This window comes from Psammomys obesus, unplaced genomic scaffold (genome assembly GCF_907164565.1).
Source record: "Psammomys obesus unplaced genomic scaffold, mPsaObe1.curated_primary_1811, whole genome shotgun sequence".
Taxonomy (NCBI): domain Eukaryota; kingdom Metazoa; phylum Chordata; class Mammalia; order Rodentia; family Muridae; genus Psammomys; species Psammomys obesus.
Genome location: NW_026585698.1, coordinates 14279418 through 14306397, shown reverse-complemented (window position 1 = coordinate 14306397; position 26980 = coordinate 14279418). Strand labels below are relative to the sequence as shown.

The 26980-nt window shown below is 45.7% G+C and overlaps 1 protein-coding gene across 2 annotated transcripts in view; it reads left to right on the top strand.

Moving 5' to 3' along the window:
* Positions 1 to 26980, top strand: part of Cabin1 (calcineurin binding protein 1) — a 128788-nt gene that overhangs the window by 9080 nt on the left and 92728 nt on the right. For both annotated transcript variants that reach the window (XM_055598963.1, XM_055598962.1), the window contains exons 2-19: positions 1423 to 1497; positions 1944 to 2036; positions 2509 to 2622; positions 3848 to 3982; positions 5691 to 5871; positions 7173 to 7302; positions 8868 to 9017; positions 10142 to 10428; positions 11449 to 11617; positions 13605 to 13741; positions 14283 to 14500; positions 16371 to 16449; positions 16998 to 17185; positions 18162 to 18314; positions 19214 to 19408; positions 22132 to 22374; positions 23600 to 23756; positions 25867 to 25982. In XM_055598963.1, coding sequence (XP_055454938.1) covers positions 1495 to 1497; positions 1944 to 2036; positions 2509 to 2622; positions 3848 to 3982; positions 5691 to 5871; positions 7173 to 7302; positions 8868 to 9017; positions 10142 to 10428; positions 11449 to 11617; positions 13605 to 13741; positions 14283 to 14500; positions 16371 to 16449; positions 16998 to 17185; positions 18162 to 18314; positions 19214 to 19408; positions 22132 to 22374; positions 23600 to 23756; positions 25867 to 25982 — 2748 coding nt within the window. In that variant the 5' untranslated portion in view covers positions 1423 to 1494. The remainder of the gene's footprint in view (positions 1 to 1422; positions 1498 to 1943; positions 2037 to 2508; positions 2623 to 3847; positions 3983 to 5690; positions 5872 to 7172; positions 7303 to 8867; positions 9018 to 10141; positions 10429 to 11448; positions 11618 to 13604; positions 13742 to 14282; positions 14501 to 16370; positions 16450 to 16997; positions 17186 to 18161; positions 18315 to 19213; positions 19409 to 22131; positions 22375 to 23599; positions 23757 to 25866; positions 25983 to 26980) is intronic.

Sequence of the window (26980 nt, the reverse complement as noted above, 5' to 3'; positions counted from 1 at the left end):
CACACACACACACACACACACACACACACACACACACACACACACACCACTCTCTCCAGAATTCCTGTCAAGGGTTAAGAGGCCACAGCAGAGTTTAAGAGGTTTCAGGAGTCCTGAGAAGTAAGGAAGCTGACAGAAATGGAAATAGCAGTCCACCTCTGTGGAAGCTGTTGTGATGGTCCTGGGTTTGAGAGCAAATATGCAAGTTGAGTCTATGTGCAGAGGGGAGAGGATAATACTGGGTCTGCGTGGTCAGATGGGCACATGGACAGTAGGTCCAGACAAACAGGAGAGCAACTAGGACAGACAGACAGCAGTTGAGTAGGTTTGTCAACAGCTGGTGCAGAGCTGAAACAAACTCCTGGGGAAGTCGGGAGTCGCCTGCCTGTCAGCCCGTGACGCACATGCCAGATGGTCAGATGGTAGGTTGGTGGGGGCTGCTGCCAGCCTACTGCTGGGTGGCAGCCTCTTTCCTTAGTGTGGTGCGTCTGGTCTGTTCTTGGGTCTAGTTTCCCTGATAAGACTTTAATATCTCATGTGTTCCTACAGTCCCAGTTCACCACATATGTTTATACTTCCACAGATGAGTCGTTTGTCAGTCTTGCTATGTGGGCGGTATTGGCCTGGCAGGGCGTTCAACGTCCACTCTGTATGGTCATCCTCCATTCTCAAAGTGGGAATAGAAAGCTGCTAGTAAATTGGAGTCTCTGAGGGAAGCACAACTTGAAAGACCTGAGCTTTACGTGGTATGGACTAACGTGGAGCACAGCACAGCCTGAAAGATCCAAGTTTTACACAGTATAGAGTAACATGGAAGAGGGCACAGCCTGGTCTCGGCATTCTCCCTACCTACTGATGGACTGTCTATTCCAGACACATCATGTAACTAGAACCAGGCGGTATTGGCTGTTTTGCGAATGACATCTTTTATTTAGCTTAGTTTTACAGGTTCCTTCATGTTGCAGCATGTATCAAAATTTTATTCTTTTTATGAATGGACAGTGTTCCTTTATCAAACAAAACTGTTTGTTTATCAGTTTATAGATGTTGTGTAGCTCCACCTCTTAGCTCTTAAGAGTAATGCTGCTATGTGCATTCATGAGCAAGTTTTGGTGTGGACCAGTTTTCTTCTGAGTAGATGCATAGGAGTGGTAGGAGTGGGGCTCCAGACTATATGCTAATTCTGTGTGGCATTTGGAGGAGCTGCCACGGTGGTTTTCAAAGGCGCTGTTTTATGTTTCTAGGGACAACATATGAAGTTCTAATTTCTCCACACTCTTGCCACCCCATTATCTTCTACAGTCTTCAAACTGATTTGTCTTCCTGTAATGCTGTTTTTTTCTCTTTTTATTTCTAAGACCTAGGTGAGCCTCAGTACTATGCTGGCTCTTCCTGACGCCCTTTGTCCTGTTTCCTCTTTAGGGGACTGTAAACAGGCACATCCTCCACCAGTGATGGGAAGTGATTCTCCGTGGTGGTGCTGAATCTCTGAATATGGTAAGAAACTGATGTGTGCCTAAGTTGTTGGTGACAGCGTTGTTTGTCGCTTTGCCCCTGGGGGTAAGGGACTTGTGCAGGCTTCTTCTAGCGAGGCTGTTGGTGCGTCTGTGTGTAGGGACACTTGTCTGGCTGTAGGTTGTAAGGCTTCAAACACAGTTGTAGGAAAGACACAAAGTTGACTGTTTTGTTGGGATTGTTGTTCTAATACTGGGGCCTCTGTGTTGAGCTGAACTGGGGCTTCCAGCCTCTGCTCCTTTGTGGTGGACAGTAACCAGGATCTATTTTCCACATTTGTTGCCATCACCCCACACATTCTCGTCCTAGTGTCTTCCTCTGGAGGACTGTTGGTGGGTCATTCCTCCATCGTTTTTCCTAGTACCCTGGATATATTCTGAAGCAGAATTGTCTTCATCTGTACTCAGTTCCTCTGAACTCATTTCTAGATTCGAATTGCAGCCTTGAATGCCAGCTCCACAATTGAGGATGACCATGAAGGAAGTTTTAAAAGTCACAAAATCCAGACAAAGGAGGCCCAGGTATGTACTCTGAGATCTTCTGAGGGAGACCTTGCTGCTTATGTTAGATGAATTTAGGCGAGTCCTTAATGGAGCTGTATGGGGAAATTGCGTTGTGAAGATGGCTGGCTTGCTACCTCTTGTTGAAGATGCTTCACTCACGACATAGTCATGCTGAAGAACTTTAGCTTTTGCTCTTTGTGTTCTTGCCTCTTGCCTACATTCAGTGTACCTGCATCTCTCTCCCCTTCCTCTGTGTGTGTGTGTGTGCGCGCGCTCTCTTTCTCTGTCTGTCTCTGTCTTTCCATCTCTCTCTCTCATCTCTCTCTTGGGACTTTTTCCCAGTAATGAGATGTGGACCCTGAGTAGAAGGATTTCTCTCACTGTAGAGGCTGTAGCTGGCAGTTAACTTGGCAGTGACTCATAGCCTTTACATACAGTTTTGGTTTAAAAGGATCAGTTTTGTGTGGTGTGAAAACATCTTTGTTTGCAGGAAGCTGAGGCTTTTGCACTATACCACAAGGCCCTGGATCTGCAGAAACACGACAGGTTTGAGGAGTCTGCCAAGGCCTACCATGAGCTCCTGGAGGCACGCCTGCTGAGGGAGGTGAGACACTGGTGGGCTAGGCTGTGGGTTTTGAGGCAAAACTTTAAAGTCCAGGCTTCCCTGACACTCAGGGTTCTCCTGAATTATGAGTGTGTAATACTCTATGCAGTGCTTTTTTTTTTTTTTGTCTGTTTCTCTGTTTTGCAATGTGCACATGTATGTGCATGTATTTGGTTTTTGTCTTGCTTTTGTTTTTCTTGAGACAGGGTCTCATGTAGTCCAGTCTAGTCTTGAACTTGCCATGTAGTCAAAGCTAGCCCTGAAGTGATTGTCCTATCCCCACCTCCTTTGTGCTGACTGCCCTGGAACTCTGTCTTTAGACAGACTGGCCTGTAAGTAACAGTCCTGCCTGAGTGCCTCCTGAACGCTGTGGTTAAAGTATGAACTACTGTGTCCAGCCACTTTTCTTGTTTTTAAGAATTATTTATTTAGGTGTGTATCTCTGTGTGTGTATGTGCATGTGTGTGTAAATAGATACCTATGGAGGTCCGAAAGGATGTTGACTCCCCTGGAGCTGGAGTTGTAGGAGTTGTAAACTGCTGCCATGGATGTTGGGAACCGAACTCAAATCCTCTGGAAGAGTAGAAAGCTCTCTTAAGTGCTGAGCTATCTCTTCAGCCTCAGCAACAGTTTTTAGTCAGTGATTTCTTGGAAGATTTAATGTTTTCAAGGCATTGCTATAAGAACAGCTGTGAAATAACTTTTTATGTTAAAGATGTTTATAATCCTAATACTCTTTGATCCCAAGTTGACACTTTCATATCCAGGCTAGGAATTACTGTACTTGTATTATGGAGTTCAATGATACCAGCTCTTTAGTTGTATGAATAGCTGTGGGTAGATTCAGGAGCATGGCCTCCTGCCTGCTCACCGCAGGAAGCCTCTGCATACTTGTCCCTGAGTAGGCGAGGCTTGCTGGGCTCACTGGGCTCTGCTTTCAGAACCTGTAAATGTTAAGAGCTACTTGAGCACTCAGCAATGGCAGCAGGGATAGAGAGGGGTTGGTCCTTTGTCTCTCTTGATCACCAAATTTCTGCAGAGTGCTTTATGGTGGCTTGGGCTTTCTTTGTGTGAAAGAACTGTTGGGTATGCCAGGAATATCTGCAACAACTTGATTTCCCAGGTGAAGTGGAACTGGGATGTCTCCAGCAGGCAACGAGGCATCCTGTTGACCACTTGCTGTGGCTGTAGGGACATGGTGTCACTTTTGTCTGTCTTCTCTCAGGCAGTTTCATCCGGAGATGAGAAGGAAGGACTGAAACACCCGGGACTGATACTGAAATACTCTACATATAAGAACCTGGCCCAGTTGGCAGCCCAGAGAGAGAACCTTGAGACAGCCATGGAATTCTACTTGGAGGTGGGGAGTTGGTAGTTCTCAAAAATTCCTGCTTAGAAAGTTGACGAAGAAGGGGATATGAAATGGTCCTATTGATTGAAAAAAAGTTATAGTTGTGTCCCACCAGGCTATTGTGTCTGAGGTGCTGAATACAGACAGGCCTGGAAGGCAGGGTTAGGGACTGGAATGGCTTCAGTGCAGAGGACTGTATGTGAAATTTTCTACCATCATGTGACTGCAGGCAACTTACTTAATCTAGTTGACCATGCAGGTAACAGGAGGGGAAAAGGGCAGAGGTGGCTATGGTGTCACCTATCTATAAACTAAGCAGTGGAGAGCCTGAAGCTGGAGGATCACATGGCAAGTTAGGAGCAAAGTAAACAAGTTGGTGCATGTTTAGGAGTGAAGACCAGAGCCTGACACCTGTGCTCACAAAAACGGAGTTTTCAGTTGCTGTCCTATTTCTGTGAGTATCTCTGATGTGCCAGATAGTGTGCCAAGTGCCACCATGCAGTTTTATGCCGCCTTTCGAGGAGAGTGAGCTTATCCTCATGTCAGTGATGAGGGCACAGGGTTAGGTTCTGCTCATTAGTGTTGGCACAGCGATGTAAACCAAGGTCTTCTCCAAGCTTGTAACTTTTCTAGAATCTATAAGACTCCTGTATTTTCTTTGCATTCTTTTCATTTAGTTCTTTAGGTGTATTTTTAAAAGTTATTATCTTTTTGGCTGTGTGTATGTGAGTGCAGATGCTTGCCATTGCCTTTGGCTTCAGATCCTTCTGGAGCTGGAGGTAGAGGTGTTGTGAGCTGGCTGATTAGATGCTGGGAACCAAACTCGAATCCTCTGCAAGAGCAGCAAATGCTCCTAATTTCTGAGCCATCTTTTCAGCAGCTCCTTTCCCTGCTCCCAAGTATGTGTGTGTGCACGTTCCAGAGGTTAGTGTTGAGTACCAGTCTCAGGAACATGTCCAGATGTTTTGGTACAGGGTCTCTCATTGGCCTTAAACTCAGCCAATTAGTACTAGTCTGCTTGGCCAGTGAGTCTTGGGGATTCCACTTGTCTCTGCTGTTCCAGCCGTCGGAACAAGTAGGCACAGCTTTCTTAGGTGGCTTTTGAGGATCAAACTTGGTCCCTGTGTTGGTTAGGCAAGCACTTTACCAATCTTTCACTTCTTTACTTATTAAATATGTAAGGGACACAAATGTTTCCATTAGCACAGTATGCAGAGAAAATGTTCTAACTTAAATGAGCCAGCTCATGTAACATTTAAAAAATAAGTTTTGTGTACAGTTCTTATGTATTCCAGGGCTAGGAAGGGAGAATGACCTTGAACTCTAATCTTCCTCTTCCCAAGTGCTAGGGTTATTATATAACTTGTATTTCTTGAGAAGGATTCATTTTGTAGCCCAGGTAGGTCTTGAACTTGCTGTCCTCTTGCCTCAGCCTCCAGAGTCTTGGGATTACAGGCGTGAGTCACCACACCCTATTTGATGTCACTTTTTATGTGTCATTTCTTTAGGTCTTGGAAACTTGTGACTCCAGGAAAGTGAACCAGCTTCATTAGTTTTAAGTAGGCACACTGCCTTGCCGTTTCCCAGCGAGGCACAATTACCTTGCTGGGTAATTTGAACGGCTGGACGATGTTGTGTCCCTTTTATCCTCACCTTGCTTGCTCAGTGAGAAATCTAATCAAGTGTATACATGTACCTCTGCTTATACTGCTTCTAGGCAGTGATGCTGGATTCCACAGATGTCAACCTTTGGTACAAAATTGGACACGTGGCTCTGAGGCTCATCCGGCTTCCCCTGGCTCGCCATGCTTTTGAGGAAGGGCTTCGGTGTAATCCTGACCACTGGCCCTGCTTGGACAATCTCATCACTGTTTTGTACACCCTCAGTGATTACACAAGTGAGTCGGGGCAGATGACAGGTTGACTTGGGTAAGCTGGTAGCAAAGTTGATATCGTTAAGATTTTCTGTCAAACTGAGGGAGAGTGGAGATGCTTCTACACACTTACTTTATTCTGCTTTCCATTCTTCATTTACTTGTAAGTATATTAGAAAGGTATCGGTAAGTAATGTGTTCTCAAAAGGAGTTCCTCCTTTTTTCTTTGTGTATTGTCTTTTTTCGGTTGTTGTTCTTTTCTTTTCTTCTTGAGAAAACTCCTGTGTCACCTAGGCTCATCTTGAACTCAAAATACCTGCCACATTGAGCGACTTATGGGAGACATTTATTTCTCATGGCTTTGGAGGCTAAGGTTAAGTCTCAGTCTTTTTTTTTTTTTTTTTTAATTTATTTATTTATTTTGAATGCTCTGTCTGCATGGACAGGTGCATGCCAGAAGAGGGATGATCACACTACAGGTGATTGTGAGCCACTGTGTGGTTGCTGGGAATTGAACTCAGGACCTCTGGAAGAGCAGACAGTTTTCTTAACCTCTGAGCCATCTCTCCAGCCCTAAATATAAGTCTTAGAATCAGGCTGCCAGTGGATTGGTGCCTGGGCCTGGCTTTTGGGTTTGCCACCTTCTTGCTGTATCTTTCCTTGATGTGGTGGGGTTGGAAATGGAGAGGGAAAGTGAACACACTTAATGGGTGTGTGATCCTAGACTTATAATTCATCCCAGAGCAGAATTCTTCTCTACCCATGGGCCTATTAAGTCAGATAGTTTATGTGCTCCAAAATACTAAGGTGGGACATTTGTAGGATAAAATTTCCTTATCTATCCCAAAAGTGAGAAATAGAAAAGAATGGAGTGAAAAGTTCCAGATAAACCCAGAACTTAATAAGGCAGATTTTATTGTCTTTAAGTTCAGGGATGATTGATGCTCTTTCCTCCAGGCCCACTGGGTGGCAATGTCGCTGTCATAGCTGAGTTAGCCAAATATTTTCAAGGCTGTTTTTCCATTAGCCAGTCACTGTGGACGCTCTAGATTGTTTTTTGCAGGAGTTCTTAAATATGCAGTCACAGGGTCAGGGCTGTCCAGGAAGGTCATATATTCTGTTTGCTTCTGGCACTGGTTGTACTCAGCTGCAGGTAGCCTGCACTGGTCTCTTCTGGATATTATCATCTCAGCAGTCTTTTAGCTGTCTCATATTATTGCCGTGCATCCTTTGATTCCAGAGTGGGAACATTTTTCTGCTGTTGACTGGCAAGCCTAGAGTTCTTAAAGCAGCTTTAGCTCCTAAACTGTTTCTTTTCCTGCCAGCATGTCTTTACTTCATCTGCAAAGCACTGGAGAAAGACTGCCGATACAGCAAAGGCCTGGTCCTCAAGGAGAAGATTTTTGAAGAGCAGCCTTGTCTCCGGAAGGACTCACTCCGAATGTTCCTCAAATGGTAAGGCCCGCATCATGTCCCATGTGTGGCTGGTTATTGCCTTCTCTGTCCCGATCTATGTGATGGAGTCCCTGAACACCAGAGCGACATCACCTGTGCCGTCCTTACCAACTAGCTTACTCTAACCTGCCTGTTTGTTGTTTGGTGGGGTTAGGTAATAGGGATTGAACTCAGGGTCACAGTTCCTGCCAAGATTTTGTCATCAATACTGCCCAAATTCAGTATCCCAATGTTTGGATACCCTGATCTTGTGCCACCCCTGCCATGACTCCAGAGCAAAGCTCATTCTTACTCAGAGGCCCTTTGCAGCCTCTAACTCTTGCTTTTCCCTCTCAGGCTCCTTTGGTCAGAGCTGTTTCAGGTCCCTGGCATTCCTACCTGGCCCTGTTGTGACCATCTCATCTGTCTCTTCAACCTGACTCTGACTGTATTAACCTCCTCTGCTGCTGGTTTTATGTCCACTTAGAAGAAGCTAGAGTCATCTGAGAGAAGGGAACCTCATTTGAGAAAACACCTTCCTAAGATTATGCTATAGGGCATTTATTGTGATTGATGGGAGGGCCCAGCAGATTGTGAGTAGTGTTGACCCTGAGCTGGTGATCCTGGCTTCTATAAGAAAGCAGGCTGAGCAAGTCAGGAGGAGCAAGCCAGTAAGTAGCACCCCTCTCCATCAGTTCCTGTCTCCAGGTTCCTGCCCTGCCCGAGTTCCTGCTCTGACTTCCCTTAGTCATGGACTCTTTCCTGGATGTATAAGTGAAGTAAACTCTTTCTTCCCCAAGTTGATTTTAAGTCATGATGTTTTCTCACAGTAATAAAAAATCAGGCTAAGACACCTCGCCTGTCATGTTCCCATTTTTTTTACCTGTTTTGTATAGTTTCTCCTTAACATTGTAATTTTCTGATGGTGCCTCTGCAGCTTTCTGAGCTCTGTGCCCTCTCTCCAGTCTCTCCATCAGGAAAGCCCTTCTCGTCAGTCAGGTGTTCCCTGGCCCAAGGAACTCACCTGTTAGGGATTAGTGGCTATTCATCTCAGTCTCTATTCTCCTCATGTTCATGAATGTCTTGAATGAACTAATGTTTCTGGCAAGACTGTTAAGTCTCCTGAGTAGCTGTGTGGAATAGTCTGTTGGAGGGCCCAGGACAGTCTGGTTACTAGGAGAGCCGGTATTGTCTTATCTCAGGGTGTGAGTGGTCACCTGAGACCTTGAGGACCACCCCCCTTCTGTATTTTGGAGACACATTGATTTCGGTAAACATAATTTGTCTAATGACTTTTTTGGAACAGACATCTTTTCTTTCCTGTGGCTTTTCAGACTTGAAGTTGATACTGTTAATACATACGAAAATTCTTTGCCCTGATGTAAATTGTGGAATGAACATAGGGCTTTTGTGATTTCCAGGGTATGTGGGCATGCAAGTGCTGAGAACTATGCATTTGAAGTCAGAGTCAAGTTGTAATTTATGTTCAGGAAGAATCAGTTACTGATTAAAGGTACCCGTCTATAAAGTTTTAGTATTTGCTCTAGCTTTAACTCTGTAACTCCCTCTGTCTTATACACTTTTAGTGACATGTCAATTCATGATGTGTCAGTGAGTGCAGCAGAGACACAGGCCATTGTAGATGAGGCGCTGGGGCTGCGGAAGAAGAGACAAGCATTGGTCGTGCGGGAGAAGGAACCGGACCTGAAACTAGTACAGCCCATACCTTTCTTCACGTAGGTATCTGGTTTCTCCGGGAGTGTTGGGTTGGCTGCTAAGAGACTCCCTGCACAGGAGGGAGAAACCCCAGGTCAGACCTGGGCTTGTTGGACAGTGGGTAGATAGCTGGAGGCATGTGACTTCTTGCAAGCTACTAAAACGCAGCTTAGCTCTCTTAAGCATGCCTCCTGTAAGTTGCTCAACCCAGTCATTAGGAATGTTCCTGTCCTTCTCAGTCTTCTCTGCTGACAAGAGAAAGAATGTTAACATTTGGCATAAACAGCCAGGTAAGAATCTGGAACCATGGAGTTTGTTATAGGTGTGGACTTTCCTGGCTGTTGAGTCTGTACTCATATCAGGGCCAGATGAGATGTCCTATAAGATGGGCATCAGCATAGCCCTTGTGAACCCTTTGATGTGTAAGAGACCCTCTCCTTCCTAGAGAATTGGTATTGGTAGCCCACTGGAGTTGGAGTAGTAAGCTTTGAATTTTTGCTTTAAAAATTCTGGCATTGTGGACAAGTTCATGCCTAAAATCAGGAGGCTGAAGCAAGTGCGTCTCTGTTTTCCAGACCAGACTGTACTGCATAGTGAGTTTGAGGCCAGCTAGGGCTACACAATGAGACTGTCTCAAGCATACATTTGCACACACAAGTTCTGCCATTAAGTCTTGAGTCTTTAAATATAGCATGTCCTGGCATCAGTGTTGTATTTTAAATGCCGTTGCCCCTCAATAGGCACCTTACTTAGCGTCATTGCCACTGTGGTACAGAGCTCCTCTGCTGGGCCCCTTCGTTAGCAGGCCTGATGCTGGTAGTTGGATGACCTGGGAACCTTACATGCTGTTACTTAGAAACTGGGAGTAGCATCCCTTCTTTGTAGGGGATGGTATAAAGAAATAGAACATTGGGGTCTTTGCTGAGGTGAGAAGCAGGAATGTATGAGCAGGTCTCTGCACCTGCTCTGGGTTGGGCTTCTCCACGTTAGGGCATGCTGTGTTTAACATTTATTGGTTATGATGGTGTCTAAGTACTGACTGCCTTCTCCCTACTTCGTTAAGGTCACAATTCTGCTGAATCTATACAGGCCAGTTGGCCTTTATGACAGGTGTTAACCGGGTATGGTGGCCTTTTCTTTGCAGGTGGAAGTGCCTTGGAGAGAGCTTGCTGGCTATGTACAATCACCTCACCACTTGTGAGCCCCCAAGACCCAGCCTTGGCAAGAGGATTGACTTGTCTGACTACCAGGACCCCAGCCAGCTTCTAGCATCCTCTGTAGCAGTTACACCTGTCAGTGTGGTCCAGCCAAGTCCTGTTAGCACCAACCCAACTGTGGCTGTGGCTGAGCCTATGCTCTCGTATACCTCTGTGACCACAGCCAGCTTTCCACTGCACAGTCCTGGCCTGCTGGACACAGGCGCTCCTCTGGGTGAGCAGGCCTTGTGAAGTCACACTCCTGAGGGCCCGTGTATGTCGATCCCAGCAGAAATAAGAGCAGGGGGCTCAGAAAAATGTCATGCTGGTCCTGTGTCCTGAGTGAAAATGAGAGCTCCAGCCGTGTAGAAAACTGATCAGCCTGACCCCAGGGCACACAGAAGCACTGAAACTCAAGGGATGGTGCTCTGAATGCAGCCCCTTCCTCACTGCAAAGTCCTGGCATAAAAGTGCCTTTCCCCCCGAGCCAGGTGGTGGCACCACACGCTTTAATCCCAGCACTTGGGAGGCAGAGGCAGGTGGATCTCTTGTCAGTTTGAGGCCAGCCTACTCTACAGAGTAAGCTGCAGGACAGCCAGGGCTACACAGAGAAACCCTGTCTCAAAAAAAGTACCTCCTTCCCTTGTTATGTCCTTAATGTTGGTCCTGCTTTCTCGCTAGATGCATGCATTCAGAGTTCTTGGACCTTAGAAAATATCAATCATTACCACGTGTTATAGTAGGTTTTTATTACCATTGAATTGTAAAAGGTTTTTACCAAAAGTTCTCATGTAGTTTTCTGATTTTTCTGCCACTGTACAAAATAACAGCTGGCTGTTAGAGAAGTTTTTGTTTCTATCAGTCACATATGACATTCTTCTCTTCTCTATTTAATTCATGGTTCTCTTGCTCTGTTTCCATCACTGGGTATTTGGTGGGTCTTGGCTAAGGTCAGTGCCACTCACTCTGCTTATCCCAGTAGCATTGACTGAGGCCCCAGAGGCACTTGCAGCTGGTTAGTACTGGTAGGAGTGTTCTCAGCCCTGGCCTGGGAGTCTTTTCGGCTCAAGAAGGGTTTGAGAGTTAAGAGAATCAGGATTCTGTGTTGTTGAAAGAAAAGATTTTGTGACTGTTACAGAAAGAAAATTGCAGTGTTGGTGGAATTGTGAAAGAGGGGGGACTGTGTGTGTGGTTCTGTGTGTGTCGTTTCCTCTCTTGCTATTGTGTAATTTTTAAATTTTCATTCTTTATGAAGGTGATGTTTCTGGAGGAGATAAATCTAAGAAAGGGGTAAAGCGTAAGAAGACTGTAGAAGAAAGTGGAGAGACAGCAAAGCGGAGGTCTGCCCGTGTCCGAAACACCAAGTGCAAAAAGGAAGAGAAAGTGGATTTCCAGGGGCTTCTGGTAAAGTTCCTGCCGTCCAGGTACTGCACACTTTGTGTTTTTTCTGCTGTTCTTTTCTGTCAGGAGCATTTTTCAGGACTCCTGTGGGTTCCTCCCTTGTTTATCCTTGATATTTGCTTGAATACACAGTGTAGATTTTACTAGGTTGGTTTCTTGGATTTTTCTTGCCTCCTTATTGTAGGAGCTGACTGTTTTATCTGTTGGGGACTAGCCACTTCCTGAGTTCTGACAGGATGAATGAGTCAGAGGTGGAGGCAGCATGTCATGATGTCCCTTTTTCTTGGGATGCTTTAGGGAGACTGCACATGCTTAGGTAGACCTCCTGGGAGGAAGTCACCTGTCTTTCAGTGGGTGTGTGCCTGCCTGACTTTATGTTGCCATGATTCCATTGCATTCTGAAAAGAGCCTGTATGTTCCTTCATTTAATTAATTCTTCATGTCCCTGAAAGAATTGTAGGGGAGAAAGCACCAGCTCTCAGAAACAGGAGGCACCTGGGCCTCTACTTCTCACCTAGTTGTTACTCCTCCTGCCTTGGTCTTGTCCGTTTTTCGGAAGCCGGAGGCTCTGTGTGCGAGCATTTCTAGGAATATCGTGCCAGTGCGCACGCTTCTTGGTGCTGTGCTTTTCCACTCCTGGTAGAGTAAAAAGAATAAGTAATGTGCTTTGGTCCATCATTCCCTCCTTTGCAGCATCTGGGGAGCGTATTTTTAGCTTGCTAGGACTTCTCTCCTGTCTCCTGTGTCTTCGTGAGCTTATGCCTTTTCTCCCTCCACTGTTACCTGAGTAGGTTCCATCAGTACCATCAAGAGATCCAGAGTCTTTGGCTGTCATTTTGACCAGAGATGGTTTATTTCAGTGGTGACTCTGACAGAGTGCAAGAGGAACCTAGAAGCTTAACAGACTTATACATCCGTTTTATATCAGGACACTTAACCTTCCTTCTTTCCTCTCCCTCCATGTCTCTCATGAGGGTAAAATTCTTAGAACAAGGGTTGTTTTTAGTACACAGCCCAGGCGGGACCACATGGAGATGTGATGCCTTCTGCTGGGTTTCTCCTGCCATGTAATCCAGGAAAAAAATTCTCTTTGGAAGAGTGAAGGATTATGATGTAGTTGAGTGATCCTGTCTTTTTCTTAGCCCTGCTGTCCCACCCTTCTATAGAAGGCTGTCCCTGCCTTCTATATGTGCAGTCGCATCTGCTTTATTTGAGTCAGCTTCTGTGAAGTTGGAATATTTGTTACTTTGAGTGTCCCAATAACAGTAAAATATTTTGCTTGCTGGAGTCTTGCTGAAGTGTGAATGCAGTAAATGGTAGGTGTTTACAGGTGCCCTGCATGTCATGCTGTAGAGGTGCTAGTTGAGACAGCTACAAGGGTGGCCAAAACACTGCCCTCTGGAAGAGTCTGAAGGTGGGTCTGCAGTGTGAGGAGCTTAGATGGGCATGATGTGTCCCCACACTGGGCAGCCCTGAGGCCTCATGTCATATTTGTGTTCGCCTTTGTACCTGCTCTTGAGCTTCTGCTCATGCTTAGCCCTTCCCTGTTGTTCCCTGTTGTCAGCTCGAAGAGTGTCCCCAGTGGTTCTGCCTTCCGAAGCAGGACCCTTGTGACTCTGTCTATAGCAAGTGCTTGGTGGTTGGTCCTTATTTGGGTTGTTTGTGTTTGAGTACCTGCTTATGGTCTACCTCTCCAATTAAGAGATGAGCTTCCTGTCGACCAACTCCCTGTAGTTATGGTTGTATTCTGGCAGCAAGCTTTGTGCCTGGCACATGGCTACTGCTAAGCCATCTGTTGCTGGTATAAATGAACAAGTGTGGGTACAGATCAGCCACAGACTTACGAAGTCGAGAGAAGCAGTGTCTCTTAGGGGCCTGGCTGTGGATGTTCTCGCCCATCTGTTTCAGTATACGTCATCTTGGCTCAATTTAGTTGCTCTAAGAGGAAGAGTTGGGATGCTTTGCACAGTGAGTGGTATGGCTTTTATGATTTTAGAATGTTCTATGTAGGTTAAGAAAACTGGATCCTGAGGAGGAAGATGACCCATTTAATAACTATGAAGTGCAGTCAGAAGCCAAACTGGAGAGCTTCTCGAATGTGGGACCTCATCGAATGTCCTTTGATTCAGCCACATTCATGGAATCGGGTAGGGATCAGCAATGTGATCAGTCACTGCTGGGTATCGTTCCTTCCATCAGCCTGTAACATGCCTGGTTTTGCTCTGCAGGATGTTTCTGGGGTGTTTCCTAAGAGCTGGTGAAGGAGCTATCGGTCAGCTGAGGGAGCCAGGTGCATGTTTGCTGTGCTCCCGAGGCTGTGTACTTACCACTGGATTTAGAGGCTTGCCTTTGCAAGTTTGATGTGTGTTATTACATCTGTTCTGTGTGTACTGTGTCCCAGACACTGCGTTTGTGCACATGATCTCATTCACTGCACATAGCATCATTGGTCAGCCCTTTTGATATGCATCTTGGACATGGGAACTTTGAGAGGTTTATTCACCACTGGCAAGTGCTGGAGCCAGCAATGAACCCTGGTGGCCTGGCATCAGCACTTCATTGGGCCTTCTGTTCACCTAGGCTGAGTGGGGGAAGGCAGGACACAAGCTGTTCTCTTCCAAAGAAAAGAGAAACCAGGCACAGAAGGGCCTGTTTGTTTTGGTGAGATTATTTTCCTTTTCTGGACAGAGAAGCAGGATGTGCATGAGTTCCTGATGGAGAACCTGACCAATGGGGGCATCCTGGAGCTGATGATGCGCTATCTGAAGAGCATGGGCCACAAGTTCTTGCTGAAGTGGCCCCCGGGCCTGGCGGATGTTGTTCTTAGCGTCTACCACAGCTGGAGGAGGCACAGCACCAGCTTGCCCAACCCATTGCTGAGGGACTGCAGCAACAAGCACATCAAGGTTGGGGCCTCTGAAGGGCCAGTGGCAGGAGACAGTGACAGGGATCTCCCATGGGTTCAGGGCTGAGGTGTCCGGCACACTCTGTGTTTACTTCTGGGTCTGGAACCTGGGCCATTATGTAGTTTGAGGCAGGGAGTCACATGGCCTGTTTTGTGCCCTGAAGACTCCTCATGATTGAATGGAGTTCTCTGGGGGTGAGAGTGAGCATAGTGACCTGGAAGGAGGCTGTGGCTGGTTGAACCATGGTGGTAATCTAGAAACTAATTTAAAGGAGTGTTTTTGTCTACATACATGTACTGGGGCCTTGTCCATGCTAGGTAAGCTTTCTACCACTGAACTATATCCCCAGCCCTATTCATGTATTTATCAGGTGAGAAAATAGTGGTATAGAAGCTAAGTAGGGTGTTTAGGGGAGTAGTGGGGGTGTCCAGCAGTTGGGAGCCAAGCCTTGCTCAGCTCTGTCTGCTGCATTCTCTATCCCTGGCTCCTAATCTAGTGTTTTCTAGAGCTCAAGGAAATGGAGGCTCTCAGGTTCATTTCTCTTGTTGAAGATAGAATGCCACATGCTGAGATGGGAAATGGGAGCCATCAGGGTCTGTTTTTGTATGTTTATATTGCTGTGATAAGACACCATGACCTAGGCAACTTATAGAAGGAAGGATTTCTTTGGTGCCTACAATTCCAGAGGGATAGGGGTACATCACCATCATGGTAGGGAGCAGGCAGGCAAGGAGCAGCAACTGAGAGCTCACATCACCACAAACTGTAAGCCAGAAACTTCAAGCCTGCTCCCAGTGACACACCTCCAACAAGGACAATTTTCCTGAACAGTTTATTCAAACCTGTGAGCCTGTGAGTCCATTCTCATGCAAACTACAGGGCCCAATCCAGGTAATCTTTTTGTCTAAAAGTCAAGCTGGAGTTGACATGCCTGTAGAGCCTTTGCTTCCTTTTTGGGCAGGCCTCACTGGAATACTTCGAAGTAGCTTTTTCACACTGGGCCTTGTTCCTTTCAGGAAAGTGTAAACCAGCAGGATTCAGCGTTTAGAATCTAGAATGGGGCTAGCCATTTCCCAGCTGTACTTGCTGGCAGTGCCCTTTCACTGAGTCTTAGATCCTTACTGCTCTGGAATGACACATCCCATTGCTGGTATTTTTGAGAACTAAAGGTGGATACCTGTCTGACCTGGCATAGGAATGAGGTGACAGGGATTCGTCTCTGCGTAGCGACATTTCTTGCTCTTTCTAAAAATTCTGGCAAGTAGCCATTGATTATCACTTAGGAAATAGAAAACAGGTGGAACAGAGAATTGTGTTTCCATCAAAAGTAAATTTAGGAGCAGCAAGAGATGGCTCGGTGGGTTAAAGAGCTTCCTGCACAGTTCCTGACAACCTGAGTCTGATCCATGGAACCCGTGTAAAGGTGGAAGGAGAATGCTACACACGTGTGTGAGCTTCCACCCACATGCCACAGCACACGCACACACATCATACGCATGCACATGCACATACTCTAGCCCCACCTTAAAAATATGAATTAATTTTAAACAGCTTTGTCAAAAGTAAATTTTAGTGCTGTGAATGTAGCTCAGTAGAATGTTTTCAAAGCATGCACAAAGCTCTGGGTTGATCCCCAGTCCTGGAACAGTTGAACATGGTGGCACCATGCCTATAATTCCAGTACTTGGGAGATGAGAACAAGAGGTACAGAAGTTCAAGGTCAGCCCTGGGCTACATAGTCATTTTGAGGCCAAGCTTGGGATACATGAGACCCTGTGCTAAAAGAAAAGTTAATTTTAGTTTGGTCACCTCATGATTTGGCAAATCTATGTGAGTTTTTCATATCCTTTCTGTGCTTTTTGTCTTACAGGACATGATGCTGATGTCTCTCTCCTGCATGGAGCTCCAACTGGACCAGTGGCTACTGACCAAAGGCAGAAGCTCCACTGGTAAGACTTATGTTCTTACTGTGGTGATTCTCTGAACTCCAGTAGGCTGGAGGAAGCTAAAGTGGGGGTGCTGGGTCATGCAGTTCCCTGAGCCCCTCCTTTGAGATGGCTTTGCAGCGTCTCCGGTAAATCCCCTGACACTTAGGAGGCGGCAGCAGAGGCAGCTGTGATACTCACCTTCTGTAACTCTTACTTGGAGATTTAAGGAAACAGAATCTCAGCTTTGAAGTGACTACTCAGTGCTGTATGTGTCCTCAGCAGTTCTCTCAGATCACTCTTTTAGAGTCCACGTGGTAGAATAAAGACAAGCTCAAAGTTCAGTCAGTGAAAGTAGTGGCCCCTTTCTCTCAGCACTCACATTCTCTGCACCTATACCTGACTGAGCTACTCTCTGTCTTGATGCTCAGGACCTCTAAGTCTCTGATGACTCAGGGTACCAAATCATGGATACTTAAGGGCTGTATAGGGAGGGCTGAAAGTGGCTTCTGGGGGCAGGAGGGTGTTTGTGTGATTTACATGGGACCTCACATTGGTTTGATGGTTTTTAGTGTCTCCCCGGAACTGCCCTGCTGGTGTGGTGACAGGCAGGTTTGGGCCTGACTTCCCAGGAACCCACTGCCTAGGTGACCTCCTGCAGCTGTCATTTGCCTCATCTCAGCGTGACCTATTTGAGGATGGCTGGCTGGAGTTCGTTGTTCGTGTTTACTGGCTGAAGGCCCGTTTCTTGGCACTACAGGTTAGTTCCATGGTCAGAACCTGCCCTGGCCCCTGACGAGGGAGGGCAGAGAACTGGCCATATTGAGGAAATACAAATTTATAACCCTATTGGGCTTGGTGTGAGGAAGTAGGCATGGTGGGGAATTGCCAGCAGGTCAGAAGCCCGAGCATGACTGCCATTCTGGAAAGCACCTCTGTGCCCACACTGGAGCTTTGGGAAGGATTCTGTGTTCCCTAGCAACCCTAACTCAAGATTGCCTTGATTGATCCTTTATGTTTTCCTTAGAAAGCTCAGGCGTGTAAGAGGATGGAACAGAGCTCTCCAAAAGGAACGATTCACCTGTTTTTGAGGGTTCTAGGCAGGCTTCTCTAGAACTTGGTTGACAAGGCCAGAGTGGCGTGTCAGTTCCCCATTGCCCATCACTGATGGTACCTGGTGCACTGATAAGAATGTGTCAAAGATAGCCAGATCTCAGCAGCTGCAGCAGCTCAGTCTGAGGGAAGCAGGGTGTGTAATGAGGAGAATGTCAGTTGTAGAATATGGTCAGGCCTTGGTTTTAGCTCTAAGTCTGTCTGGCTGTGCTGAGGTGGCATTAGTGTCTTCACCGGTGAGATGGGTTAATGACACTTTGTCTCACAGAGTTACAGTGTGGCTCACTCATTCACTTTCTTAGTCATTCAACAGTACTTGTTTAGCCCCACTTTTCTGGCAAGCCCTTTTTTGGGGTGAGATGAGAGGCATAGCAATAATTGAATTAAAAACCTTAGCTTAGTGGCACATGTCTGTAATTGTAGCACTTAGAGGGATGGAGTTTAAGGCTAGCCTGGGCTATGTATTATTAGATCAGCCTAGACTGTGAGACCTTGTCTCTTAGCAGATAAGAAAAAAAACCAACTTAAGGGTGTCTGCATCTAGTGAGATCAGCAATGTTAGGGACCTGATAAAACACAGTTCTCTACTTTTGCCCCCACTTCTTGTTTTTTCTTCTGAGCAGGGGGACATGGAACAAGCCCTGGAGAACTATGACATCTGCACAGAAATGCTCCAGAGCTCCAGTGCCGCCCACACAGAGGCAGGGGCTGAGCAAGGGGACGTTGTCATTCGGCTGCCCAATCTCCACAACGACTCCACTGTTTCTCTGGAGGAAGTGAGTGAAGTTTTTAATGGTGTTTTCTTGGTAGAAGACTTATTCTGAGTTGGTCTAGACCAAACCTGATCTGCTGCTGTGGAGTAAGAGACACCCACATGCTGAGCAGAAGGTCCTGGAAGGGGAGGAAAGCAGGTGTGGGGAGATAGTCCTGTCAGACTCCACTGGCTTGTCCACCTCCAAGGGACAAGCAGGACTTAGAAGCAGTTACTGCTCATCCCCTTGCTGTGCAGTGGCAGCCTCAGCAGACCTGGAGGGAGGCGCTAGCCGCGCGGCCCTCTGCTGCTCTGGCTGCGGGATGGGAGAGCAGTGCACAGTGCATGCAGGCATCTTCTGGATGGTCTCTTCTCCCCGTGCTCCTTCTGCCCTGCTGCAGTTCTTCATCGGTGATGGGTTCACAAGCTCAGAGGCGCTTCTAGAGTCCTCTACTTGTGTTTCCAGATAAGATCAGGTGCTCTGCTGCCTGTGTGCCAGGGATGCATCGGGCCACATGTGTGGAAAGAGCCTGGGGGTCAACAATGTGTGTCTACCCTCTGGCTCTTACTCTGGGTCTCTGACACCCCCATGGTTGTTACGTCTGCTTTGCCGAACTGTGACTCTGAAGCTTCACACTGTTTTGGCAGATTCTATTCGAGCACCCCCTGCTTTGACAGTGTCTATGTGTTTGGTTTTAAAGACTTGAGCATACCTTGGCTTAGTGTAAATAGTTTTGAAGGAGTATACACATTGTGTGGACACTGACATAAGTGAGAAGCCTAGTGTATTTTGGCTGAAACAGAGTGCTAGAGTATAATCTCATCCCTCTGTTTGGATGGAATGACTCAAACAATGGCTAAGCTCAGGTAGAAGGTGAGCGGTGAGCGATTTGCTTTCAGGCCACATTTTTGCATCCTTTTCAGATTGATAAGAACCTGAAGTCCCTGGAAAGGTGCCAGTCCCTGGAGGAGATTCAGCGGCTGTTTGAGGCAGGTGACTACAAGGCTGTGGTGCGTCTGCTCAGGCCCACTCTGTGTACCAGTGGTTTTGACCGGGCCAAACACCTGGAGTTTATGACTTCCATCCCTGAGAGGCCAGCCCAGCTGCTTCTGTTGCAGGTGTGTACTCACCGCTTGGGTCCCCATTCATGTTTACGTGGCCTTTGCTTGTGTTTGTACCTCTGGGAGTTCTGAGATAGCCTTCGAAAACATATGACTAAAAGAGAAAGGTGGGAGTTTAGCCTACCATTGAGGACGATGCCTGATCAAAGACATGGTCAAGATTGGGATAATGTTAGAACTTGGGAGTTCAGGTTTTATTATTAGGTATGGCTCAAGGTGAGCCTACACTTGACTGAACTTTTGCCAGACAGAGGAGGAAAGAATGGTCAAGATATCATCCACCTACTCATTTGTTAATCTGTTTTTATTGTGTTTTAACTTAATTTTGGTATATTTAAAATTGATACTGTACAGTGTCAAGAAAGGAAATAAAATACAGAATTCTATTTGACTACATGCCGAAGAAAAATACTAGCATTTTGTTTGAAGTCATGTGTGCCCTCCTGACTCCTTTCATACCTCTTGTTGGAGATGTTGCTCCTGTGCCAGCCACATAGCAAATGCTGTGGAGGTGCCCGTCACTGTTCCCACTACCCCCTGTCCTGAAGGGGTGGGAGTAACGTTCTTGATGACAGCCTAGAATCCTGTCTCCTATGGTTTGTGCACTAACCACAGTATGTACATAAACTTAATTGGGCCTTTCTCCCTTTTTGTTTGGAAAGAGTACAGTAACATTTCAGCCTTTTCACTTGTCATTTTAATCATTAACTTTTCAAACTGGGAAATGCCTAAGAGGAACAGCTGTGAGAACAAATGGGGAGGCTTCTTAGCCGTGGTAGGAGGGGAGGAAAGAGATGGAATGGGAGGTGAGGCAGGACCTGCTGAAAACTAATGAAATGTTGACCTGATGGGTAGTATGTAGAGGGGAGAGCCTTTGATGAATGATCCAGTAAGGCATGAGTGTCAAGTAGGAGGTATGGGGCCAGGCCTCTCTATTCTGCAGGATGGCCAGTGCTCAGATGTTGTCTTGTTGCTGTTAGTGATGTCATCAGTAGATGTGGCTGGAAGCTTGTTCCTTGGGAGGAGTGTTGCCCTGTAATATGGGTTATTCTGAAGTCTGGACCATGCACTATGGAGTTTCTGCTTCTAGAAATAAGTGATTTCCAGTTGTTGATTGTTGATGTCTGTTTTCTTATTGAGTAGAGTGATTTAAATTTTTTTTTAAAAATATTAAATATTAAAGATAATTTTAAAATTATCTTTATAATATAATATTTAAAATTTAAATATTAAAGATAATATTTTTTTTCTTTGGATCTTGGTAGAATTTTTTTTTTTTTTTGCCAATGTGGTGTTTGCTAAATCATGGCTTTTATTGTTTTTATATACAAAGTTCTCAGTTTTTATATTATCAGAATCTTCTCATGTTTGCAATTTTGTTCATTGTGAGTTTGTTTCATATGCTTAAATAACCTTTTCTAGGCGGGAACAATGCTCATCTACTCAAGTTACTCAGTCAGAGGACTGACACTCCTCGTGATCCTGAGTACCGGGCAGGAGTCAGGAAGGCTCAAGGTTCTAGAGGGGAGGAGGGACTAGATGATATGCACCAACAGGGATGAAAGCCTATTTGCCCTTACTCATCTACAGCACTGGCCATGGTCTATGCTTTTTTGTGTTTTTCTTGCCTATTTTGGCATTTCTGGGGTGGGGATTAAATTTGGCATCCTTTATGGTAAGAGGAGGGATATAAGAATGAGCTCGGGGCTGGAGAGATGGTTCAGTGGTTAAAAGCACTGGCTATTCTTCCAGAGGACCTGAGTTCAATTCCCAGCAACCACATGGTGGCTCACAACCATCTGTAATGGAATCTGATTTCCTCTTATGCTGTGCACCAAAACAGTGTTCATATACATAAAATAAATCTTTAAAAAAAAAAAAAAAAAAGAGTAAGCTCCCAATTTAGCAAGCTGCTTTTTATGCCCCTCAGTATAGCAGGCAGTTCCTTCTTCAGTTAAATTTTAGATGTTATTATTTTGGGTTGTTAGTTGTTAGAGTTTTTATATTTTTTAATTGTTGGTTTGTAAGAACCCTACTGATTTTTGCCTGTTTATTTTGAGCCCTGCCTCTTAATGAAATTCCCATTTCTTTTTTATTGTTTTCTGTTGTGTGGGTATGTGGTAGCATTGCCCACAGAATAGTAATTTGGTTTCTACACTAGCTGATAGCCAGTCTTCTGCTGTTTTGTTCTTTTTGGTCTTGAGCCCTATGTTCTGTTAGAGCAGTGGTTCTCAACCCTCATGATGCCTTTGAGGGTTGAGTGATCCTTTTTCAGAGATTGCATGTCAGATATCCTGCATATCAGATATTTACATTATGATTCATAACAGCAACAAAATTACAGTTATGAAGTAGCAACAAATAATTTTATGGTTCAGGGGTTAGGATTAGTAACAAAGTCATTCAGTCTCAGTTTTTTTGCTTGCCAGCTCTATGGTTCAATGCACATAGTCACAGCTTTACAAATGGGAAGATAAATCACAAAAGTAAAGCAATTTTGTAAATGATCCTTGGCTGGTGGCATCCCCTATTGCCACTGTATCTAGATCAGTATCTGCTCTTGCAGATTCCTTAAGGCTGTGTGGGAACTGCTGAAGTGGTGGCCTGCTCTCTCTTCGGTTCTTTGGTACTATCCTTTGTTTCCTCCCAGTCTCAGGCCTGAGGTCCTGGTATGAAGAGCTGATGCCACACCTTTTCATTTTGCTTCTTCTTGAGCTCAGGACTCATTGCTCCGGCTGAAGGACCACAGACAGTGTTTTGAATGTTCGGATGTGGCTCTGAATGAGGCTGTCCAGCAGATGGTGAACTCAAGTGAATCTGCAGCCAAGGAGGAGTGGGTGGCCACAGTGACCCAGTTGCTGCTGGGCATTGAGCAGGCACTTTCCTCAGACAGTAGTGGCAGCATCCTTAAGGAATCCTCCTCTACCGCTGGCCTAGTCCGGCTCACCAACAACCTCATCCAGGTAGCTCCTGTCTCTTTGTGCTGTTTGGCAGGCGTGTCTCTGATAACCTCAGTGAGGTTTACTGATCCTCACTGAGAGTTATGTACTCTACAGGGACACGTTGGTTTTTAGAGTTTGAGGAGGTAGCTGTCCATAGATGCAAACCTTCTGGGGCCTGCTTTGTCTAGAGGCTAGACTTGAGGTGACACATGATATCACAAGACTTCCTGTTCCAGAGGAGCAGAAATAGGCTTGGAGAGGAGGTTCTGTCTGCGTTTAGTGTGCCAAAAGGCAGAGTAAGGACTGGAGTCCAGGTCTGCCTCCCCACTGGGGTTTCCTACTCCCTACACTTCCTTAGAACTTCCAGTTGAGGGGTGAGCTCTTGAAACCTTAGGTTGGCCATAGTACCCTGTGTCACCCAGGCGTCCTTGAGGCAGAGAATCTTCATTCGCGTGTCCTCTGCTAGCTTCTAAACTCACACTTTGGCCATGTTTAAGTCCTACCAAACCACATCTCACTACTCTACTTTTAATTTTACCCTTCCATTTTGTTCAGTCATAGTCTAGGTCCCTGCCCTTTCTTTCATGAGCAGTGATAGCCCTATGGTAGTCCTTGCTGCACTTTCTACCTTTTTAGCCCAGCTGCCAAACTACCACAGAAGCGGGCACCTTTTTAAAACTGAAATGCAAATGTTTCCTCCCTTACCTGAACCCTTCGCACTCTATCTGGTTAGTGCGCCACAGTGCACTGATGCCCAGCTATCTCTCCTCTTCTGTTTTCTTCGCTGACGCTATTCTAGGCCACCATCCATCTGGGATCCTTGCCTGTGTTGTTTCCTATGCCCATATGCCCTGCCCTCTCTGTGCACATGCCTCTGCATATTATAGTCACTTACTGGAAGCCTCAAGGGCTTGTCTCTGATCACTCTGTGCCTGAAACCTCTGTTGCCACTCTACTTTTGTAGTAGCATCTGTATATGCCAGAGGGCTCCTAGCTTTTCCATGTCTGCCTTCCCCTGGGTGTTAGCTCCCCTCGCCATGGTCAGTAACTGCATGTGGTGTGAGGAAAGATCATGTGATTGCCACTGGTCACTATGAGAGTCTGTGAGGTCAGTGTTCCCACATTAGAGCTTTAGAGTAGGCAGACCATATCCCTCACCTCTCCCAGGAAACACTGTGATGTAGGCTCATTTCAAGAGGGCTGCGGGGAGGCTGCCATGTTGTGACATGCTGGTGCCCTTTGCCAGGTCATCGACTGCAGCATGGCTGTGCAAGAGGAGCCCAAGGAGCCCTATGTTTCCTCAGTGCTGCCCTGGATCATCCTGCACAGGATCATCTGGCAGGAGGAAGACACCTTCCGCTCCCTGTGCCACCAGCAGCAGCTCCAGAACCCAGCAGAGGAAGGTACACTGGCCATAGGTTTGGAGGGATGGGCCTGACCTATCTGTCCTTGTCTGTGCCCTATGTGGTAGGACCCTGAGATCTTGTGCAGATATTGTGAATAGTGAGCTGTCCTACTTGTTCAGCCTCTGGAACACTGTGGTATTTATTTCTCAGAGGTCATGCTGTTGGCACACCTCAGGGTACGCAAACCTCTTGGAGACCCTTCTGTTGCTGCTAACTTGATTTTTGTTTATGAATGTCTATAGAACTCTTGACATATTCATACTAAATTGTATTCCAAAAAGACTCAAGTAGTGAAAAATATCTAACTATAAATGTTTGTTATTTTTCTTATAAAAATGAAAATTAATTATCTATACTAAAATTTTTTCTAAAGGCTACCAGAAGTGCAGGGCATGGTGGCATGTACACTTAATCTCAGCTCTTGGGAGGCAGAGGAAAGGGGGATCTCTGTGAGTGAGTTTGAGGCCAGCCTCATCTCTTCCACGGTAGGCAAGGCCACACAGAGATACGCTGTCTCAAAATAAAAAGAAAGGAAAAGTAAAGAGAAGGAAAAGCAAGCAAACGGCTTGCCCAGGGAAGAGCGGACATGCTCTGTGGACAGGCATGCATGGCATTGTCTCCCCACTGTTTTCTGTCCTTTGAACTGAGAGGTGGGAGCTGACCAAATCCCACTGTCCTCTCTTTTGTAGAGAAGCCCCTCCAGAATCTCTTGGCTTTCAGGAAGCCAAGGAAATCAGGACCAGAGGGCACTTCTATCCTCCTATGACCAGACTTATTTCCAAGGCCAGCACAGGACTGAGTGCACTTCTGGCTGAGTAGTGGGAGGCCTTAAGAACTGAGCTGCTGACAGCAGTCAGTGAGGCAGGGTTGTCTGCTAGGCACCAATGCTTATAAAGTGAAGCGAGAAGCAGCAGGATTGGGCAGAAGTTAACCTGTGATAGTGGCCTAACAAGCCTTGGCTAGGCAGGCAGGGAGCTCTGGAGTGACAGTGGCTTTTCAGAGCTGTTCTGCCGTTTCATCTCATTGGATACGGGCTCGTGGAAGTGTATGACCTCAGATACAGTAGGTCCTGCAGCTGTTGTAGACACTGAAGGAACTGACAACCAGAGATGGCAAGTCCTGCCCTAAGGGAAATCTTAGAGAGAGGGTAGAACCTCGGCTGTCTCTTCTACCTGTGTAGACATTGGAGATGGGGGTGTTAAAACTGTAGTAAGGAAGCATTAGGCAGCTTTTATGTAGGAGAAAATTCACGATTTGTAAGAATACCCGTGTCAGGCAACTCACAGAAACCTGTAACTCCACACCCAGAACATTCTGGTTACCACAGACACCCACATACAAACCACTGCCAACAAGACACACATACAAAAAAAGAAAAGAAAAATCTTGAAAGAAAGAAAAAATGAAAGCTGGAATGGCTTGAGTCTTTGGCGGGCGGGGGAGGGGCGCAGGGGTTGTTCATTTTTTTTGTTTGGGACTAACCAATAGTAAATTTTCAAAAAATACATTTTAGCTGTGTGTAATTCCTTCTGGTATTTTCTGTTTAGATATATTCTGTCTTAATTCACTTTCACACCCCCAAAAAAGAGCCAGTTGTAAGGTGTTAATGGCTTATGTACAGCTCAGTTCCAAGAATACTGAGACTCTTTAAGAAAGTAGCAATAATTTAGTGATGAACAAATATTTAATAGCAACTCAATAGTTTTTTTTTTTCCCTTCTGCAGTATTCAAGTAAATCCAAATATAGGAATTTTAGGAAGTTGTATATGTAGTATGAGTTCTGTTGCTGTAACTTTCTCTTTGAAAATGCTTTTGAAAGCACAGAAAGGTGTTTTGAGTGATGTGCAGCAGAAGCCAGTATTGGTTTTGGGGGCTAGGATAGTTTTGTTTAGGTTTCTGTGAATGAAAAAGTGAATTTATACTTTTCTTATGATTTCAGGTGATTTTTGATAAACATAGATGGCTTATTAAAGCCAGTGAAGTGATTGTTTAGAAGACAGGAAAAGGAAAGACAAAAATCTCTGGTCATATCAAAGACATCATCGCAGCCCTCCTGCCGCTGCGCATATTTGCATTCACTCTTGTCTGTTGGTCCTGCTTTTCCCAGGGATGTCGGAGATGCCCATGCTCCCATCTTCCCTCATGCTGCTCAACACAGCACATGAGTACTTGGGCAGGAGATCTTGGTGCTGCAATTCAGATGGAGCGCTGCTGCGATTCTATGTAAGTGCCCCTTGAAGGCCAGTGTAAGGCTAGGCAAGCGGGAAAGGCGACGGAGCCCTGCCAGTTCCCATGGGCTGTGTTTGTCTGTCCGTAGGGGTTCCCACTGCATCTTTGATTAACACATGTCTGTAATTACTGAAACTTATTGCAGAAAATCTGAACTTGATTCCTGTGACTTTTTTCTTCTATAACTGTGACAAAATACCTGAGATAATCATCTTTAAAGGAGGAAAGGTTTCTTTTGGCTCATGGTTTCGAAGACTTTAGTTTATAGTTAATTGACCCCATTGTCCTTGAGCCTTTGGCATACACCATGATGAAAGCATAGGTTCTGATTGTTTAATCAGTAGCTGTAATAGTGACTGTGGACAGTCGTCTTGAACTTGCCCACTGCAACTCATTGGTGGTAGCTCTCTGGGCTTTTTGAAGATAAGCAGCATGAACCAGACTCTGCTTAGTAGGAAGCCAATTAGCACCAGAAAAATTACAGAGCATCAAATTTTCTGGATATGCCAAGGGAAGAGTATCTAGCCTAGCCTGTATATCTGCTAATAAAGTTTTACTGGGGCATTTATTAACATAGCAGTTATGGCTGATTTACTATGTACTGACAGGGACAAGAAGCTATGAGTATGTATGACTTGCAAGGCCTACAGTCATTTTTCTTTGGCCCTTTAAAAAGCCTGTCTTCTGCTGAATAACTTCTGTTGGGGGGGGGGCATCTCTTCCACAGCTATAGCCTTACTCCCCAATGTGTCTCTAGTTTGCCCCATCTTCACACAGTTTTTACTACTTACTAGCACGCCCTATAATTTACTTACTATGTTTATTATTTGACTTTTCACTGGTGTTAAATTCAGAGAGAGTAGGTATTTTTTTTTTCACTTGGTTCATTGCTGAATTCAAGTGCTTAATGTAGCATCTAGCACAAAATAAATGCAGGTTTGTATGAGTCAGGGCTCTCTTAGGGTAGCAGATCTGATGGAACTGATATTAAA